At 36.1% G+C, this 22074-nt stretch overlaps 1 protein-coding gene across 1 annotated transcript in view; it reads left to right on the top strand.

Moving 5' to 3' along the window:
• Positions 1-16460: 16460 nt before the first annotated feature.
• The window catches only part of LOC113228821 (transient receptor potential protein-like), a 38612-nt gene continuing 32998 nt past the window's right edge, over positions 16461-22074 (top strand). The window contains exons 1-2 of the mRNA XM_026462225.1: positions 16461-16618; positions 20564-20708. Of these exons, the coding sequence (XP_026318010.1) occupies positions 16461-16618; positions 20564-20708 (303 nt within the window). The remainder of the gene's footprint in view (positions 16619-20563; positions 20709-22074) is intronic.

Genomic DNA, 22074 nt, shown 5'->3' with positions numbered 1-22074 from the left:
CAATGGAAACGTGACTCCCTTGTGACCCTAACACTGAGTCACGTATCATATATCATATGTCATGTGAAGTAAATCCAACTGATTTATTACTTTAGTTGTGTAATAATATTTATTTAAGAAGTATTTATTGTGTAAGAGGAATTTGTATTGATCAATTTTGATTTATGTTAGTATTTATGGTCCACATCAGTATGTTCCACAACTCAACGAAGGCCTCTCGAAAATAGGCGGTTTATAATCAAACAGGGACTCGATAAGTTAGTGATTAGATTACGTTTGCAAGATTTAGTGCAGCTGGCGTGGTGGATGGCAGAAACGAAATAAAATCAATTTAGTTCATTGTCTTTGTGTCAATAATAACACCAAGCTAGTGGAGTAATAAGTGGGTGTTGCACTACTTATCTTCGTATACAATATATTACTAATACTCTTTTAAATTTTTATTGAATTTAAGTGAAATTACTCCACTAGTTTGTTATTAGTACAAAGATCGAACACTTAGAAAAAAATCCTTCGATCCGGTCGTATTCCAACCGACGTCTTCTAGCATACCGTGCCAGACGCTATACCATTTAAGCCACGGAACTAACCAGCGGACTTCACGAACTTTTCTATGTGCTTGTTGTCGTGTCTTTGTATTTGGTTTTTCAACGACTTTTTAGTCGTAGCGCCATCTGTTAGAAATCTATAAAAGTATTTCGTCACCCAATTAGATACTTTTACAGCTACCAGCCCCGGCTATAGATGTCGCTATTCACTATATATTTTAAATACTCTGTCTTTTTTGAAGATTGAGTAAAATGACAAGTTCATTGCGCAAAAGTGTTGCCCGCTTACAACCAGCTAGTGATTGCAGTCGATAAATATTCTATCGACTATCGACTGAATGTTAGTTGCAATTATGCAATAAATAATTTAACTTCATTTGAATCATCACCGGCCCATTATTCGTCCAACTACTGGGCACAGGTTTATTTGAATTATCAATTTTTGTAAGTTCATACGTACATATACTGTATTTAGAACTAAATCTCAAAAAGCTATTTAGTCGTCTACTTAAAATACAAAGAGGAGACATATTTTAAAGTTTTTCATTTTAATTAATAATAATAACGCAACACGCTCATAGCCTTGCACTAGGGAAACCCTGTATCGCGGGTACAATAGACACACGCACAGACGACCACAAATTACACCCAAACTCACGAGAGAAATAAATGTAGGCCTTACACATATTTCTCCCGGCCTGGGAATCGAACCCAGTACCTCTGCGTGCTGGTCCAGCAGGGTAACCGTTCGGCCACTGAGGTAGTTAATTAGGCAGTTATTCCATACAGACATTGATATAAAAAACCTAAGATGCACATTTATATCAATGCATACAGATAATCAAATCCCCCTGTTTTGTAAAATGTGTATGAATAAAAATTTACTTCCACATTACTATATGCTATGGCATCTAATACAAAGAGTCATAGGTGTAATTTAATTTAAGTAATTGCATATTATGTGATGTAATCCAAATGTAATGTAATTTAAATAAGTAGCCAGTAACATAGTTGCTAAGTTTTACTAACAAATTATGGACACTTTTTCTGAAATAAAGTATTATTATTATTATTATTACTAGGCCAGCTGTCAAAATAGGAATATAAAGAAGGCAATAACAATTCAGACAAAATTTTACCTTCTCTCACAATTTATCGATAAAACTGTCAACACTTACATGACTATTATGACAACGTTATGAAACCTTGCAAATGTCATTTTACTCCGTTTTCAAAAAATGCAATAATCCTTGTTATTACTGTGTTAATTACTTAGCCTTAACTTATTTGTTTTTATATGAAAATCCCATTTTCCATCCATCATCTGAGTGAGTTATCGTTACGCACGACTCTGAGGAACAATGATCCGGGGCTACGGATTAACGCGACTAGACCGTGTTATTGTCAAGTACTTATCTATCTTATTGCCTAATTGTTTATAAGGCCGTAGTATGGGGTTATATGGCATGCAGTATGTGATAAACTTGCCCGTGACATATTTAGCTCAGTTGATAAAGCTATGTTGCCATTATTAAATTATTTTTTATTGCGAATACTGAATTGGTAACATACTGCACTGTCATAATAATATGTCAGAACATGTCAGGTGATATCTGTGAGATCGTGCAGGGAGATGTCAAAGATACTGTAGAAATAGTACTCGACCGATAACATAGATTTAGCATGTGCCCAATGTAGGGCGCGATGTTGCACATTGTCAGTTATACAATAGTACGTTGACCCCTACAAGGATAACCAGGGAAGAAAGAAAAGAATGGAAATTGCATGAAGCAACATTTGTATAAAAACTCGTTTGAAAACGTAATCTTATCTTAGTACCAAGATAACATAATTTTGATTACTTAAAAATTATGTAACTAAAATAGACGATATAAAGAATATTGGGTATAAAAAATTGAAACTTATTTGGATCTAATAAGGTTTTATTATTACTAGTCACATAAAAGCTTCGAATATAAGGTGACGTATAATTAGCAAGTAGGGAGATAGGAATCATGTAGATAAGGGAAAGAAAATCTCCAATCTCATAAAGTCTTAATTTGTTAGTCCACCTTACGTGCATTGTAAAATTATCATTACCTCTTCTATTTATATTTCCTTTTTTCCATTAATACATCGTTTTTACTTAAATTTAAAATTTAAAAAAAGTATTGCTAATGTAGGGACCAAACATTAAAATAATCAAAATTGTTAGCTTTTACATACCTGTAAACAATTTATGTTTACACATTGGTACCGCTATAATAAAAAACTTTTGAACTAAACCAAAACCGGGTTTCTAAATACAGAGTTTCTACGTATCGATAATTTGGCTACAACACGCGGACCTAGTACCAAATGTAATACGACACTAGTGCAAGCAATTGAGCGTCATTCGAATTGTTCTTTTGACGGCGGCGATGGCTTGCAAACAATGTATATTGTTATATAGATTTTAAGACTTTCGTGGTTATTCACTAAATGATTATCACTAGTATCAGGTTTCTTACTTACTTAGGTTAGTTATGACGTTGAGTCTCTTTTCACAAACGTACCAATAAAGGAGTGCATCGACGTTATCAAAGTGAAACTTCAAGAAAATAACATCCCAATGGAGATTGCTCAATTACTAGAACATTGCTTAAACACGAGCTACTTCCTGTATAATGGCCAATACTACCTTCATATTGATGGTGTAGCGATGGGCAGTCCCGTTGCTCCCGTTGTTGCCAACATTTGGATGGAACACTATGAACACGCCACCATTCTGTCAGCACCATCAACAATAAAATTATGGAAGAGGTATGTTGATGACGTATTTTGCATAATGGAAGGAAAGGAGCAACATATACAAAATTATTTAGCACGTCTTAATAACACCCATAACAAAATGAAGTTCACTTGTGAAATTGAGAAAAATCGCGCGCTTGCATTTTTGGATGTATTGGTCAAAGTCCGACAAGACGGTTCACTCGGTCATTCTGTGTACAGAAAACCAACTCACACGGACAAATATTTACATGCCACTTCACATCATCACCCAAAACACCTACATTCGGTCGTCAGGTCATTAACCAATAGAGCTTATGATCTTTGTGATTCACACCACCTACCACAGGAACAGGAGCACGTTAAGACAGTTTTGCGACAGAATGGATACAAAATAAAACATTTAAACCAATACACAAAAGGAAGAAGCAAATTGACGTACAGAGACTACCAGTTTTTCTGCCCTATGTACAAGGGGTGACAGATAAAATAGCCAGGTCGCTAAGGAAGATTTCCATAAAAACTATTTTCACCCCCTTAACCAAAATAGGAAAAATGTTACGTTCACCAAAAGACCACCTTCCTTTACAAACACCGGGTGTCTATAAAGTGAACTGCAGTTGTGGGAGCTCGTATATCGGTCAGACTAAACGAACAATTGTCGATCGTATGAAGGAACACATCCGAGCAGTAAAAAACAATGATGCACAGAAGTCGGCTATAGCACAACATCTCACACAGACTGACACTAACCACTGGATCGAGTTGCATAGCCCCCAGGTACTCTCGACAGAACGTCACTACATACCACGGTTGGTACGAGAAGCCATCGAGATCGCGAAGTACAAAACATTTAACCGTGATGATGGTTTTAAACTGTCCAGTGCATGGAATCCGGTCCTTAGTGCGTGCAGTAATAAAAACAAAAACACCTCGAGTTCAGTTTCGCGTGTGGATACAGTGAGTGTGGTTTGTGTGAAAAAAGTGAGTGACAATGGTAACGCCACAACAAATCGCGATGAAGGTAGTCGTCGACAGCGCAAGAGGGTAGACAGATATGTCTGCTCATAAAGCTGTCATCTGCCGCCGTCCAGTCAACCCGTGACCATGGAGCGTGCAACCGTTCTGAAATATCGGGAAAATAAAAAGAAGTCATACCGTGGTAAGAAACCTGATACTAGTGATAATCATTTAATGTATATTGTTATTTCCGACTTGCAAGAAAATAATTTTGTTTCGAAATTATAGTATTGTATTGTTCAAAATATTAGAAAATGCAGAGTTTTAGTACTTACCGATGGAAGGAAATCACTCCCGGAGTATTTTTTAAACTTTGGCTTCTTACGCTACATGATATAATGGCACAATTCGGCATATTACAAATTTTTTCACAAAATAATCATGTATCACATTTGAACGACTGACATCGTTGTAAAACGATGAAACACAAATTGGCGGATTTTATTTAGTTACAGTTTTTACATAAATTACATATATTTTTTTTATAATATATATCAAGTGACGGAACGAACAACTCGTGCGCCTGATGGTAAGCTACACGCCTGTCCATAACATTCTTATTTTATGTATTATTACATTTTGGATTTCTTAATTATTTGTTACCTGTTGAAGATGGTGACTCTATAGTCAATGGTTGAATAAATAATGAAAATCGACGGAAAACTTTCAAACGCTCTCAATTTTTGCAAAAGCTACACACAATGTGAAAAATTGCGGAGATAAATCTCGGCTTACTTTATAATTTTCTAAGAACTTGTCCTACTGATCCCCCCGACATTTACGCTGAAACATAACGTACACCCACTAGACAATTTTACAGTATTTATTAGTTACGTATTTCAAATTTCTCTTATATATGGAACTGTATGAAAAATGTTCTCCTCACCTTTTTTCAATAATTATATCTATATATCAAACGTTACTATTATTTCTTTTTGGCTCATTTATCGCGCAAAATTTTTACGTTGATAAAATTATCGTGTAGAACCGTCAAAATGTTATAAAACTAGCCGTGACCTTGCAGCCATACTTTCGCGGCCATTAGTCGCGGTGTCACTAAAATGTGATGTCATCGCGGCGGCATGCTACGGGGGTTGGTCGATGCAATGAAGGTGTTATTACAGAATACCTGCTGATAAAATTACAAAAGGCTCATTCCTCTGAAACCCTCCAAACAGACTACAGGAATATAAAACTTTTCCGACGGCAAGGCGACACGTAAAGTACTTTAAATGTTATAGATAGGATAGAGATACTATGTTACTGTAAAGGAACTATAATCCTTATAAATGCCCCCTTCAATCGATCATAAAACCTGCATTTTTTTCACATTTGGTCGGTTTTATTCCCAGAAGAAGCGAAGAACTTTTCAGTCTTTGAATGCGACATTACATACTTTTAAAATTAAAATAATGCCATGAAGTATAATGCCCCATCTCCATTATACTTTAGTACTTATTATTTAGTTTGTAAAATATAACACCCCTCTTTTTGCGTAGGGGATTAGAAAAACAAAAACTGTATTAAACTTAATACCTTTAGTATAAAGTTATAGTTTCACGATAGTTATGAATATCAACCGCAACCTTATTATAAAAGCGTTGCCCCCATAAATGAATTTGTGACTTGTGAAGAGGACTGTCAACAACCACATAATTTTACTATTTATTTATTCCTCGTATTAATCGTCACTACTTTCATTATCGAAAAAATACTTTTCTTCTTTACATAAATTAAATTTTCATTAATGTACTGTGACGCTAGTGTAAAAATATTAATTTCTTTAAATTTCTTAAGGACAATCAAAATCAAAGTGAAATAATAATTTATTCCTTAGGTAAAATTTTTACACTTGAAAACGTAATTTTTAAGCTACTACTCGTTCACTCCGCTGACCTCCCCGAGAAGAACGAGCAAGAAACTCAAGAGATTGCTCTTTTCAAATAAACTTAAATACTATGGAATACACTTTGAATCATAATAATTGTGTGGAATTTAAACTGATGTTGTCTTTCCATACATCTTATCTAGCACACACTCTTCAATTTTTGTAATATGACTTTTCAATTAAAATACTTTTAATGTCAGTTTTAAACTTAGAAAATGAAAATCTTAATATATGCTCCGGAATCTTATTGTAAATACAGTTCCCCACAAAAGAATCGTTTACCTTAGTTAAACGAAATCGTGGTACCATGAGTTTGTACTTAGTTCTAAGGTTGTTATTATGGATATGTTCTTAATGAAATTATGTATATTTTGACGGGCATACAAAATATTTGAGTAAATTTAATGTGATGCCAGTCATGATACCAGAGTCTCCTTAAACTTTTCTCTAAGAGAAACCCGAGAACCCAAACGGTAGACAGAACGAAGCGTTTTGCAACATAAATATGGTTTGTATTTCTGCCGCTGAGAATCCCGTAGGACATTATACTATGGACATACACAATCTGGGACCCTGATTGTAAATTACCCAGAAGCTGTTTAAATATAGCAAATTTTTGTTTTACTATACATACTTTTAAACCTCACAAATGACAAATTTTAAATATCAACCGGGACCTTATAGAAGCACAATATAAATAAATAAAAAATTACTCACAGCCCATAAAACCCGGGAAACCCTGTAGCGCGGGTGCCATGGACACACTCATAAACAACCACAAATGACATTCAAAGTCACGAGAGAAATAAATGTAAGCCGTACATACAAATATTTATCTCATCTAACCCGGTACCTTCAAGCGGCAGACCAGTATGGTAACCATTCGGCCACAGAGGCACTTTGCTCCTTAAATGATTTTGTGACTTTACGAAGACGATTTCCAATAACAGTCAGTTTGTTTTATGAGTGCCTATATTATTTACGTTCAATTACGATTACATTTTCGGTGGACAACGTGAACCTCAAAAGAAACAACGCCAACCATTGATTTACAAACGCCAACACAAAGTTTGAATAATAAATGGGCAAATAATTATAACGAATAAACATCGCCGTCAAATATTTCCTTTTACAAATGTCAACTTTAGTAAAAGGTCTATCAACTTTATATCAATGGATTGAATACACAGAGGGCTTTTGATTATACGAACAATTTACAGATACAACCAAGGGATATACGTACAACAGCGAGGTAATGTCAGCTGTTCTAATTCCGAAACTATTGGGTTAGATCATTGACTTACAAATAAATGGACGAGGGGTCTAATACAAAAACCACGAAAAAAATGTCTCAAGTCAACCTATTTAAACGTAGTGACATGTAAAGGAATATGAAAAAGCTAAAACGTTGAATTTAAATTGTAATGTCATCGCAGTACTGTCTAATTTTGCTTGCTTCGCTATCAATCGAACAAACGAAGACTAAAGCGTGAATGACGCTCTATATACGATTTTAACGCCCTATAAGTTCGGACACTTTTTAGCGCGGACCCGACGTCCATATAATTGTAAGTCAATGGGTTAGAGAAATTGCTTTCATTTGACATTTAACTGCGTGATGAGATCACGCTATTCTCATAATAATCATTTTCGCACGGGAAGACATATGTATGTACGTCACTTTCAAAAGTAAATAATTGACAGCTCCTTTAGTAGAGATACCTAATTTTTGTCTTTGGAGTCAAGCTCAGCGTTCATTGGTAAATAATAAATGACAACTGTCAATAAGATTTTTTTCTTAATTCTTCTAATAGAATTTAGACGTTAAAGCACACTTAATAGGTACTACGTAACAGATACATCACTCTCATATAAAATCGAAAATATCTACGCTGTAATAACACCGCAACAGTAATATTGCCCACCGTGTGCAGTAGCGCGAAGCCAATGCTCATAAATGAAAGACTTGTATGAGCGCTTGTAGCGAGCGACGCCGGTACACTCAGTGGTAGGCACTTATCACGTAACCTTGAGCGAGTGACGGAGCCCTGGTTTAAATGAAAAATCCGTATTATTGAAAAGTCAAATCATATGAATACCAAACGTGTGGACTTGAACCGCACCATACGTGTCTTATTTAGAGGGATTATTTTTATTTTTATTTTTTTTTTTATACCTGACAGGCAAATGACTTTAGGCCAAAGTCCGCCTTTCTGATGCGTATGACAAAGGAATTGAGTTCACTGCCATTGGCGATAGTCGCCTTTCTCGAAAACTAATTATTTATACGAGCTATTTAAGATTAGAATGAATAGGCATTTAAGGATAACCACACTTACTGACACGGAATCGCATTAAGCAAGTCAAATAAAGCTTTATCTGCATGTAATTGAAATTTTTGGTAATTGAAAATTTAAAAAAAAATACCTAATCCGTCTCGCGCGGCGATCCGAGCGGGAGCATGTCGTTTTCGCTCTTACTGCATGGACAGAGAGCATTTCTTGACTGGTTCAACTCAAGCCGAATCCACTTTATAATTGATATGGTAACTACCTTACTGGATTAGTTACATCATCGCTTACCATAAGGTGCGAGATACTTGCCAAGAATTTAACCAGAGACCAATTTTCAAAATTGGAATTTGTTTTTTTTTCTGTTGTACCTGTTTAAAAGTGGCCAGTTATAAGAACTTTCAGTTTCATCCATCGGACGATAGCATTTTTTAATGTCAACGTATTCCACTCGAAACTCGAAAATATAAAGAAGAATATATATTTAATAAAAGACAATAGTGCCTAAATTGTATTTTAAGTATTTTTGTACACTAACAAAGTGTAATAATAAATTAAAATAAATAAGAACAACCAGAAAGGTTTTTACGTTTTTGCAAAATTGTTAGCTATTTTAACAACACGACTAATTGTAGGCTAATAAAGCCACGTGTGATCATACGTCAAAAGTGCTTTTATCATTATTAAAGTCATTGACTTACAATTATATGGACGTCGGGTCCGCGCTAAAAAGTGTCCGAACTTATAGAGCGTTAAAATCGTATACAGAGCGTCATTCACGCTTTAGTTTTCGTTTGTTCGACTGACAGCGAAGCAAGCAAAATTAGACAGTACTGCGATGACATTACAATTTAAAAGCTTTTTCATATTCCTTTACATGTCACTACGCTTAAATAGATTGACTTGGGACATTTTTTTCGTGGTTTTTGTATTAGACCCGTCGTCCATTTATTTGTAAGTCAATGTTTAAAGTCATAAAAATAATACGAGCAACATGAAACAAATTATGTATGTGTGAAACTTTTAAAACTCTCCTATTTAAGCAAAAATAGTTAAAGAATAATTTCTTTCGTAGAATCTTGAAACCTATCTCCTGAAAAGTTTTTAGTTTGCAGATATGGCCTTATTACACCAAGAGTGCGAAAAGTTGCAATTACCTGTGTGTCCCCTTCAGATAATCACGTAACGTATATATATACAAACTGTGTACTTTAACAACTGAAAAATGTTAGATGCTTGTTTTCTGAAAAACAGCGTCCAATTATAGTATACCTTTATAATGTGACCATGTTTAATTTCTCCTGATTCACGTTTCATTTGTTCCTTTCAAAAATTTCCTTTTATCCGTAAAATTTTTGAAACTCTAATTTAAACAATTAAATTACGGCGTTGGCACCAACGATGCCTGGGAGGAACGAAAGGATTAAAAAAAAGTAACCTACGTATACCTACTTTTGTGCAGAAAACCAAATCTACATAACGCGCCTTTAGTTGCAAAACAATTTTCATAGATTTCTCATAGAGGGCACTACGTACTCGTTGAAAACCAAATACAAAGATCCGACAACAAGCATATAGAAAAATTCGTGAGGTCCGCTGGTTCGTTCCGTGGCTTAGTTGGCATAGCGTCTGCTAAAAGACGTCGGTTCGAATCCTGCCGGATCGAAAGAATTTTTTCTAAGTGTTCGGTCTTTGTATTAATTATTATAACAAATTTTTTCACAGATAATGGAGGTTTAAAGATTCTAAGTACGAAATTAGTCGATAGCTTTTAATGCTTAAATTGGATAGTTATACAATTTCATATATACATATTAGTTTGTTAACGTAATTCGTATTATTTTTATGGCTATAATTTCCTGTGCCTGTAATTTCACCAGTACCCTTACCCTTCAAAACCGGAACGCAGTAATGCACACACTACTTCTTAAGGTGGCAGTACTTCCCTGGACGAACGCTTTCACAAGGAGCTCTACTGCTTGCAACTGTAAGCGACACGTAGCAGTTGCAGTGCCAAGCAGAGCTATAGATCACAAAGATTGCAATGACTGCTACTGCGCCCGTCACCCTGAGACATAAGTTGACAAGTCGCTTATGTAATATCACCAACACCCATCAAAACCGAAACGCATTCCTGCTCATATTACTACTCGGCGGCAGAAATAGGCAAGGTGGCAGAGTTTTCCTGGACGAATTCTTTCACAAAGGAGCTCTACTGCTACTACCTATATATAATCACATGTGAATGTATAATACATAGTCGCTAGATATGTAACGCATTTAGCATTTGGACTATTTTTTTTAATATACTTTTTTAACTAAGTTTAATAAAAAAGTTATGTGACCTTTTTTGTCACGTAACAATTGTCCCCTGCAATTTTGTGAAATTGTTTATTACGCCGTACCTACTCGATGGTTTACCTTAAAGGTGAACCACCTAATTATAATTTACAATCATGATATAATTAAATTTATAATTAAGGTCTTTGAAGACAAAAAATGGGAATTTTTCACTTTTGAAGTCGGTTCTACTTTTTCAGAAACTTGTTGAGAAACGCTGACATTAAATTAAAAAAATAATAGGCTACAACGGTAGGCTTAAATAGCGTTGACTGCTAGTTATGTGGACATGACTACCTAAAGCAAATTCATGTGATAGGAATGAAACTATTTTTCCGGATTACATCGCGTATATTTGTTTTTTCAAACAAACCGACGTTTCGGGCCCTTTACAGGTCCCATGGTCACGGTTGACTGAGGTGGTACAGTCTTCAACCAGTTATGTCTAATATTAATGCAAACCACCCTATTTTTTCACTATAGTTACAATAGTTATTAATTAAATAAAGGGCCCGAAACGTCGGTTTGTTTGAAAAAACAAATATACGCGATTTAAATCCGGAAAAATAGTTTCATTCCTATGTGTAACAATCGCGAAAACCTAAGAACTCGATAAATGCATGTGATGTTAAATGTTTGACCCTGTCAAGTAAATAGTTGCAGCAACAATGTTGAGTAAGATTGATCAATCAAGAAGTAATTCCTTTGGTGCAGTATGCAATAAAGCCATGTGTGATCGTACGTTAAAAGTGCTTTAATCACATAAAAATCATAAAAATAATAGGCGCTTTGGGAGAGGGTTAGATGTCACCTATCAACAGTTCCCATATATTTTCTACATAAGTTTTGTTCATAGTGACCCTCCCTACCAACCTCTTGGTTATAGGAGAACAGCAATATAACCTGTGCAAGCAAGATCTCTATCCAGTCAGGTCTTGACCCCAGATCAGCCTGTTTGTACGGATTTCATCCGGTTCTCGGAAGACTAATGCCTTAAGTGTGTGACGGTGTGACCTTCTTACACCGTTATCTCACCTCTTTGTATCGCCTCTCTCCTCTTGTATCTTATCATTTTTTTTTTACTTGTATTTAAATTTGAATTGTTCCATCTTCCTTCACTTCCTTCTTCATTTTGTTTTCGTACCACGGTCACTTCCAGCTCGACCGCCACAACAGTCAGAGCTATTAATAAGCTAATCACGTATAATAATTTATAAGTCTACACCCTTCATGTATCTATTCCTGTAATTCAGTTTCTCGGCCCATTTAGGGGTAAGTGCCTTAATAATAACGTGTAGTGTTTTATACTGTTACACCTGTTTTTTTAACATTTACCTTTATATTGTTACAGCCTTTCTTTAATCTTTACTTCTTTAATAAATTTTGTGGACCGGAAGTTTCCCATTTCATTACCGTGAACCTGTTCACGGCTAGTTATGGTTACAACCCTTTCAAGTGTGTTTCAGATAGGTACCGGAACTGTATGCACGCTCACTTCCCTTCGCGCTCTGCGCAAGTAATGGTCTTCTACCAACATGTCGAAAGCCTCCTGCGCAATGCGACATATGATAGCACATAGCAGCTTCGTATCTAAATGACACAGTGAGTCTAACCGGTTCAGCGGCTGAGTCCGCTGCTCAGAATAAACGACATTTTGCAGATGTGGCCTTATTACACCAAAGGTGTGAAGTGTGGTTGATTCTTTATTTAAATATTTTTCTGTACTCTGTCACTAATGAAAACCAGTTCAATTAAAGTACTACTTAAGTAAGTACCCTTCTAGGAAATTATATTACTGCTATAGGGAAAGTATTTTAAATATTAGCGACAGGTTTTAGATTTTATTTTTAAAAGTAAGTAACAATACTGCAGTACCTTAAAAAGTTCCACATTTTGAACATTTGACAAATTAGTCGTAAATACCATAAATGACTTGTTGTATTCTATGTACACGGTAGAATACGCAGTATGACCGGTACGTATGTCACTAGAAGTTTTAAGGCTGGTTTTAGAGCGGTGTGGATTGTTTTTCGGACCGTTCGCGCGGAACACCGGAGTGGAGTAACACGTGTGGCGTTAGAACATAGTTTCCCAAAGTCCCTACCGCCCGCCTTTGGCGCTAAAGAGTCCTAGGGTGGCGGTAGATGCTGTCCAGAGAGTACTACCGCATTTGCAAAAACAGAATTATCTATATAAACTACACTATGTAATTTCTTTTTTCTTTGTTATTTTTTTGTGTTAAGTTAATATAAAAATACGTGTTTTCACTTATTTTTTGTGATGGTGGGTGTTGAATTTTTTTATCTTGCGTAAATGGACGGTGAGCAAAATTTTGGGAACCTATGCATTAGAACATCGTTTTACAGTAACGCGGATAGCTCCGTATGGGACACTGTCCAACTCCGCAAAAGCCACCCGTCCGTTCGTTGGAGGCGACCGTCTTCAGTGAATGTCCACACTTAATTTATTTAGTAATTAATTGAGTAAATAATTGATGGTAATTTACAAGTAACCCTGTTCACAGCTAGTAAAGATTCTCGTACACCCTTACCTTTACCTTGTATAATACTGGCATACGCATTAGGTATGTAGATACTAAAGCACACATCCTACTCTTGTTTGAATATCATTTACTATGTTTGTTCGGTAAATAATGCAAATTCAACCTCACACTGTCAGTTTGGTTCAGCGATTTGGAGATACACGGTCATCCAGTAGCAAAATTTTATTAATTCTAATTTTATTATTATTCTCTTATAGACACCTGTGAGTATATTAACCTGAGTTAATTTTGATTCAGCCTATCATCCCAAGACAAGAAAACCGTAAAAGGTAAAACATTTGCTGGTATAATCTCAGTACAGAGTACACGTGAAATTACGTCTATTTGCTAAGTTTTATTGAAATATCCTTAAATTCGCCACTATACAGGACTTGACACTGGAGATAATAAAAATCGGTTCTCACTACTCAACGTATATTCAGAGAAAAACGCCTTGAATTGGAGAAATAGCAAAATCAACCATTAAAATAATTGCTCCTTAAGTAAAATTTAGGCGCTATTTATAAAAAGGATTCTTCATGTGTCAACAGCCAGACGGGGATTAGATGGGGATGATTTTCTTCGAAATGAATTAGGACCACTATGGAAGTACCCCCTTTTCAACAAAACAAGAATCAGGAAAATCGGTTGACAATTACCGGAGTTATCGCGTAACATACATACAAAAAAAACATGCAGTCGAATTGATAACCTCGTCCTTTTTTGAAGTCGGTTAAAAATAAAAAATAAATACAATGAATAATTTTGCAATTTGTGCGCAGTGTTAATTTGAATGTGTTTTAGTTAAATATATGTAAATAAGGTATTTAATTTAATGCTATGCAATAGGGCAGTTTACATTAATATTGGATATACCTGGCTGATAACTAGGAAAGAAGAAAATTAAAAAAACCTACGTCAAAAGTTTGTGTTTCCGCTGTGCTTTATTTTCATTGGAATTGCATCTATGTGCCTAGTTTTTTCGAAACCGGTTAACGGAAAGAGAATGAAGATCAGTACGCCGAATTCATCCCCTAACTTTCCACCCTTAGAGGTGCAATATTTTCTACAAATTTGAATGGAGCTACTACTGAGATACCCCTTTTCCAACAAAAAAAGAATCGTCGAAATCGACACACAAAAAAATGCAGCCGAATTGAGAACTTCCTCCTTTCTTGAAGTCGGTTAAAATAAAACATTTACTCAGCTAATCACTAACGAACAATAATAATTCAAATATAACAAAGAATTTAAGTTACACAGTGAATAAGAAAAAACTAAAGAACGTCAAATAAAAAATACACTATAATGGCCGAAATTTTATGTGGATTTATGTGGTTTTAAATATTTAACACATCAAAGGAAAATTACAAAGCGACTAAAATCCGTAAGTATAAAACAAAAATATAGTTAAAACCTATGTAAAATTAACATCTCAGTCAGCTGTTTGTCAATCTGAAAAAAAAAACAAATATACGCGACTTGGATCCGAAATAAAAAGTTTCATTTTTTAAAACAAAACAACTTGTGAAACTAATAATGCTATAGTCTCTCTCTTTCTTTCTCTATCATGGTGACAGGATTTCGGCGGTACCCGCCGATTCTTACTCAGGGTGCAGGAAACCAGACAGTACAGTGTTACGTCTTACGGGGAGACTCCTTTCGTGCAACACACTTTAAGCTGTAGTTTTAAATAAATAAGTAATAAATATCAGACAGTCAAGACAATTATAAATCTCAATGTAGGGAATTGCCGGTAATATTACTGGCAATTTTTTGTTACCGACTGAGAAACGAAAAATAAACAAATAAACAACACATGTGGTTTAAATTTAAAACCAACAATCTACTTACATAAGCAAGCTACTACGTGTAATTATAGCATAGGTAGCTTATTGCTCCAAAAAGTAACTTATTCAACAAACATTTTTTAATAATTTAAGCAGTAGAGCTCCTTGTGAAAGAGTTCAACAAAGAAAAAATAGCAACAAGCTACTTATTTAAAAAACAAGTAAACAATTATGGCGTAAGCGTAAATTCTGAAACTATTAAAAAAAACGTTTTAAATGCTACAAGCTACTTACGCAATAAGCTGTTAATAGGTAAGTAGATTGTTGCTTCTAAAACTTGCTTACGCAACAAGCTACACGGTGTTCGTACGCCAATGTTTAGGGTTCTTGACTACATAAACACATTGTGCATGGATCACAAGTCTGATAGTTTCGTCGATTTGGAAAGTAAATTTCTAACCACATGGGGCGCTTACTTTGAAAGCATTGCTAGGTCTATATTTTTGTAATCACTATAAAATAGATGTGTAATATAGTGATTACAATAGATGTAGACTTGGACTGTATTTCATTTAATGACTTTGTAAAAGTTAGTATTTTATTATATGTAATTCCATGTTACAATTAATGAAAGACAATTAATTAATGAAATAAATACGTAATGATTTTTTTCATAATACAAAGCAAGGGGACGAACAAGTCGTGCGCTTAGTGGTAAGCGACACCCTTTTTTTTTTTTTTTTTTGACGGGGGGAATCTTTATGGATACCCCTGAGCCCAGGGAGACTCAGGGGTTATGTGGGGACTCTTCCTCCACACTGGAAGGCCTACCCCACTAAAACCCCCCCGGTTTCCCTCTCGCCGGTTGAGTCGGCGCCATGGGATCAGTGAACATTCACCACGACGTAAGCAACACCCCTACCCATAACAGTTGCAGTGCCACTCAGAGCTTGAAATAACAAAGATCTGAGGGGCACTGACACTGCGCACGGCACCCTACGACATAAGTTGAAAAGTCTGTAATTTCACCAGCACCCTTGCCCTTCAAATCCGGACCGCAGTAATGCGAGCATTACTGCTTGGCGGCAGAAATAAGTAAGGTGCCAGTAGGCAGTACTTCCCTGCACGAACTCTTTCATAAGTTCTACTGCTACTAAAGCGTTTCCTGTCTAAACGTGGAATAAGCATAAGTCATAAAAACCTTTTATGGTCACCGCTATTACCTGTTTCTACAAAGCAAAGTGAATAACAACTCTCGTTTGTCTACAGACGATGAACCGCGGGTCCCGCGAAGAGCTGCTGGGCAGCTCTCAGGAGGCTCTCCGGAACAGCCAGCACGACCTCCGGAATATTTATGAGCGGCCTCTCTCCAGGGAAGAGAAAACATACCTTCTCCATGCTGACAGAGGAGACTACGCAACCGTAAAAAGGTGTGGGATTTCAGTACTTCTTCTGCATCTTCTATTCCATAGAAATGATCTTCTTTAATTCTTGTTCTTGGAAATTTTTGACGACGGTGGCAGTGCTCCTCAGATTTTTGCGATTTAAATCTCTGAGCGACCCTGCAACTGTTATGGACAGGCGTGTCGCGTACAATCAGGCGAACAACTTTTCCGTTTTGTTACTAGGTAACATAAAAAATAAAATATGCACTAAACTTAAATTGTGTTTACCTGTACCGACGCCGTTATCGGACATTCCGTAAAGTCGAAAAAGGAACGTTGCAGAGTGCTTGGGTTTTATAAACAGTCCGAAATTTTGGTTTATTTAAAAAGAAAACAAATATACAGGTTGTCCCAAAAGTACCACGACAGTGCGACACTGTGGGTAGGCGAGCTCTATACCTACCAAAAAAAAATTGACCGTGGTAAAAGTCTTTTGGTTTTCGAAAAAATGGCACTTTTTATTTATTTACAAGGTTACGAAATATACCAAATTATTAATTTTTTACATATTTTATGATATTTCTCAGTAAAATATTAGTTGCAGTACCTGGAAAAGCTACTCAGAATGGCCGAAAAACAAAAATATCAACTATCTGGAGCTAACCCTTGCAGTAATAGCATAAAACCGAAAGAAAGTAGTTTTTCCAAAAAAATAAAAAGTACCAATATCTCGAATACAAAAAGACTTTTACTAAGGACAAATATTTTTTTTCTGATAGGTATAGTGCTCACTTACCCACAGTGTCGCTCTGTCGTGGTATTTTTGGTACAACCTGTATATGCTATTCTAGATCTGGACAAAATATTTCATTTCTAAAGCGACCTTACTCTAACATTTTTGGTCTAGTTTTGAAAATCTGAGTTCATTTAAGATTCTTATATTGGTGTCAGTAAAGAATAGAACTTATGAAAGCCGTGATAGCGTAATGGTATTTGACCTACGCCCCTGAAACAGAGGGCGTGGTTTCAAACCTCTGAGTTTCGGAACGTATGTGTGAAGTTTAATTTGAAATTCACCACTAGCTTTTCAGTGAAGGAAGACTTGAGAAAACCTGCACACATCTGCAAATCAATTTAACTATGTGTGTGAAGTTTCCAATCCGCATTATGGCTAAGTCGCAACTATAGTCCAAGCCTTGATTGCGAGACAAGGCCTGTGCCCAACAGTATGAATTAATTTTATTATAATTGGTTAATTTTATTATAATTCAGCGTTAAAAACTTTTGATTCTGACTTTTAACTTCATTTAAACTTATTTATTTGCTTTTTTAAACAAACCAACGTTTCGGGCCCTTTACAGGTCCCATGGTAACTGTTGACTTTAAATACGGAAAAATAATTTCATTTCCTATGTGTAACGATCACGAAAACCCAAGATCTCGATACTATACTCTTTGCTCGCACCCTTCTCTTAAAGTTCTATCCAAAGGTTGTCTGGAAGAAATTGCTACTTAGCTATAAGGCCGCCTATTGTAGATTAGACTCTGTGACACTTACATTGCTTCATTATCGTGTCGTCATTGTAATTTTTAATATACAATAAAGAATATTTCATTCATTCATTCATTCATTTTATTTTATTAGGATTTTATATAATTTTATTTCAATTTCATATTTATAAGAATTTTAATATAAATTGATTAAATTTTATGTGCAATGAGCGTTGTTACTCGAAATAAATGAATTTTAACTTTAATAAACGTTGAATAAGCGCAAGTTTGAGGATTTTACAGATTTCAATTCCAAGACAACTTGAGCCTTTTAATACAGGGTAGGCGTTAAATGTGTCAATCTAGGGCTGGTCGATAATTCGGACAGTTAAGAACGCCGAATCAGTACAAGTGGTAAATCCAATTTGTATTTTAACCGGCTTTTTGTGTGTTGTCATGACACGTGTTAGAAATTAGAGATTTTAATGCTTTTGAAGTGTTTATATTGTTACCAAGGTTATTAGATGACTGTTGTATGTATATACTGGTTATTTGTAAATCTCGCAGGACCTCTTACTATTACTAATATCATAAACCACAACTTTTGTTCCATGGCTTTTTTATAAAACATAACAAATTCACTCAAAATAACCTTTTAAGTTTTTGTAGTATCCGAGATTTTTTTAGATCAATAAGTTGTATTAGCAACGCCTCTCGCGTGCTTTCTTTTGCTACCGCACAGAGTTATCAGTCACTGTTTGGAGCGATCTATTTACATATATTTAGTTTCGTACGAAAGTCAAATCTGATTAATTATTAAAATTTTAAAGTTTATTGAATGCCACGATATTTTACTACCTGATATTCAATTACTTTTTGCGAAATTACTCTACTAGTTTGTTCTAATTATTATAATAAAGATCGAAACTCTAAGAAAAATTCATTCGAACCAGCACTCACAAGCAATCCGTGTCAGTTGCTCTGCCAATTATACAACGGAACGAACCAATAGACCTCACGAATTTTTCCATATGTTTGTTGCTGATCTGTTTTTGTTTTTTTAAACGATTTTGTGAGAAATTTATTTCTTCACTCAGAGAGGTACCTTTACAGCTGCCATCGCTGACAAGAGATGTCGCTAAAGTTGTAATTTTTAAGTTTATTGAATGGCAAGGCGTTTTACGTACCATGACAACAAAAAAAATTCTTTTGTTTCGATCTTTGTTATAATAATTAATACAAGCTAGTGAATTATTAAAAGTTTTGAAACAAAAGTCGTTGTTTGCGATGTTAGTAATACAGTCCTGCAGGGTTGTTAGTATTTACATATAACCCTGAATATATACGACAACGGTTTTTAATGTTTACACTAATGCTTTGGGTGTTGTATAAAGAGAATTAAGATGTGACACCTACAGCTTTACTTTAGACAGGTATGGTAGAAATGCAAGATTGCGCTCAATAGTGAATGGTACAAAATACTTTCAGAAATCTTGATCTTAAATTTCCGGCCTAACCAATTTAAAGTCTGAGGGTTCAGGGTGCGTCCCATTATTGAAGCTATTCTTATAATAGCAAGTGACGGGACACACGCCTGTCCGTAGATTGCTACGGACATATATAATAGCAGTGTCATTCTGAGTTCAGTTCAGAGTCAGAGAATCAATTTTAATGTGTGACAGTAGCCCTTTGTTTCTTGCCCTTCTCCTTCCTTTCTCGGGACATTTTATTACCTTTTTACGTAAACTGTAAAAAGGAAACAAAAGGCCCCGTGTGTTAAGAGAGTTCGTCCAGGGAAGTACTGCTACCTTACCTATTTCTGCCGCCTTGCAGTAATGTGAGCATTACTGCGTTCTGGTATAGTAAGAGTGCTGGTGGTTACAGTAACATGAGATTTGTCAACTTATGTCTTAGGGTGATGGGCGCAGTGGTAATACTCCTCAGATCATTTAATTTAAAGCTGTGAATGGTGCTGCAACTGCTCTAGACAACCATGCTGCTTACCCTTTCGACGGTTCAGTACCACAACGAGAAACGACAACATGAAGATGTTGTCGTTTCTCGTACTACTATAACTACTTCTGAAATTGACTTCTTCTTGAATTGACCACTTCTTGATATGCCCATTTCTTGAAATGACCATTTTATTTTTTAATTATAAATTTTTTTTTACTATTATTAGATCCTTTCGCCAATTTAGGACCATGCCCAGACATTTATCACCACAAGTTTGTCGATGGACCAAACGTGTTAAATCGCCAACTTCCATTTGGCCAGGGTGGCGGACTATGTCATAAAACTTGTTCTCAGAAGCGACCTTTAGTGGTGTTAATGACGAGAAACTATAACATTTTAGTGACTTTTCGATAGGCAATGATAATTTTAAAATATTATATCGTAATCAAGAAAATGTCGCTGACTATGAGAATTATCACTTAAGTTTCCCTTATAAGCATGATTTCAAGGCACGTTTATTATTCTATTGTATGTTTTGTCCAGGTTAATAGATCAATACTCAAGGAACGAGGATGTGTTCGATATCAACTGCGTGGACCCTTTGAACCGGTCGGCTCTCATTGCTGCAATCGAGAACGAGAATATCGAGCTTATCAAACTACTGTTGGATTCTGGAATCAAAGTTAAGGTAAGTTCATTTTGTACCCTGAAATGAACAGTACGTGCACCTTGGGCTGCTCACTCAAGCCACTAGCCTCTTGAGAACCGGATAAAGTCAGTGACAACGGTCTGTGACAACCCTGCGCACTGGCTGATCTGTGGTCAGAACCTGAACTTACAAGGTTCCTGTACAGGTTAAGTGCCCTTCCCGCATAACCAAGAGGTTGATAGGGGAGGGGTAACTATAATCAAAACTTATGTAGAAAAGGTATGGGAGCTGTACCTTGAAATTATGGCGCCAGTATGCCAAATCAACATGAAGTTCGTTGCGCAATTTAGATGCCTTTTTGGCATAGTATAATAAGACAAATAAATATGATAACTCCACACAAATAGCAGCTCAGTTTGTATGTGTACACGCCCGTCATTCGCCGTGTACAGACGCATACATTCGCATAATCTCGCAGTGCACTCGCGTTGCTTAATGTGAGTCGTCCCACGCGCCATTAATTATAGAATCGAAGCAGTTTCTCCCTGTTTAAAAATGACATCAAATAGTACAGTGTTTATTGTTGTGTGTATGGATGTTTGAACATTATGGAGTATTTAACAGCAGTACAGCTCCTCGTGGAAGGGTTCGTCCAGGGAAGTACTGCCACCTTACCTATTTCTGTCGCCAAGCGGTAATACGATCATTACTGTATTCCGGTTTTGAAGGGTAAGGGTGCTGGTGAAGTTACAGGCACATGGGACTTGTCAACTTATGTGTCAGAGTGATAGGCGCAGTGGCAGTACCCTTCAGATCTTTGCGATTTAAAGCTTTGAGTGGCACTGCAGCTGTTATGGATAGGCGTGTAGCTTTCCATCAGGCACACGACTTGTGCGTCCCGTCACTTGATATAATAATAAAAAACAAAAAATATTATAAAAAAGAAAGATTGTCGCACTGACTTCCATACCCTGATACAATATAAATACAAGTTCTTACTGTAATAATTTAAAAAATAAACTAAAAAAATCTCGTATGGTAAGTCCATTCAAACGTAGCAGCGCGCCTTATAAGTATGTGTGCACGCCCGCTGCGCGCCTAAATCGGATGCACACATTCGCATAACAAAGAAAAGCGCTAGAGACGACCAGTGCTGTGCATGCACCGCGACTGCATCGCAAAATTGTAAGAATGTGTACATCCATACACGGTGCGCGGCGGGTGCTCTCACTACAAGCCGCGCCAGCGCTGCTGCGTTTGTTGGTTTTACTTTACTTTACTTTACTGCGTTGGTTACCATATTTATTATACAGACGCAGGGCTGTGTGTGTGTGTATGTGTGTGTGTGTGTGTGTGTGGTGTGTGTGTGTGTGTGTGTGTGTGTGTGTGTGTGTGTGTGTGTGTG

The sequence above is a fragment of the Hyposmocoma kahamanoa genome, unplaced genomic scaffold (genome assembly GCF_003589595.1).
Source record: "Hyposmocoma kahamanoa isolate Upper Pololo Valley unplaced genomic scaffold, ASM358959v1 244, whole genome shotgun sequence".
Taxonomy (NCBI): domain Eukaryota; kingdom Metazoa; phylum Arthropoda; class Insecta; order Lepidoptera; family Cosmopterigidae; genus Hyposmocoma; species Hyposmocoma kahamanoa.
The sequence above is the reverse complement of the archived record's forward strand: the minus strand, read 5'-3'. Positions and strand labels throughout refer to the sequence as shown.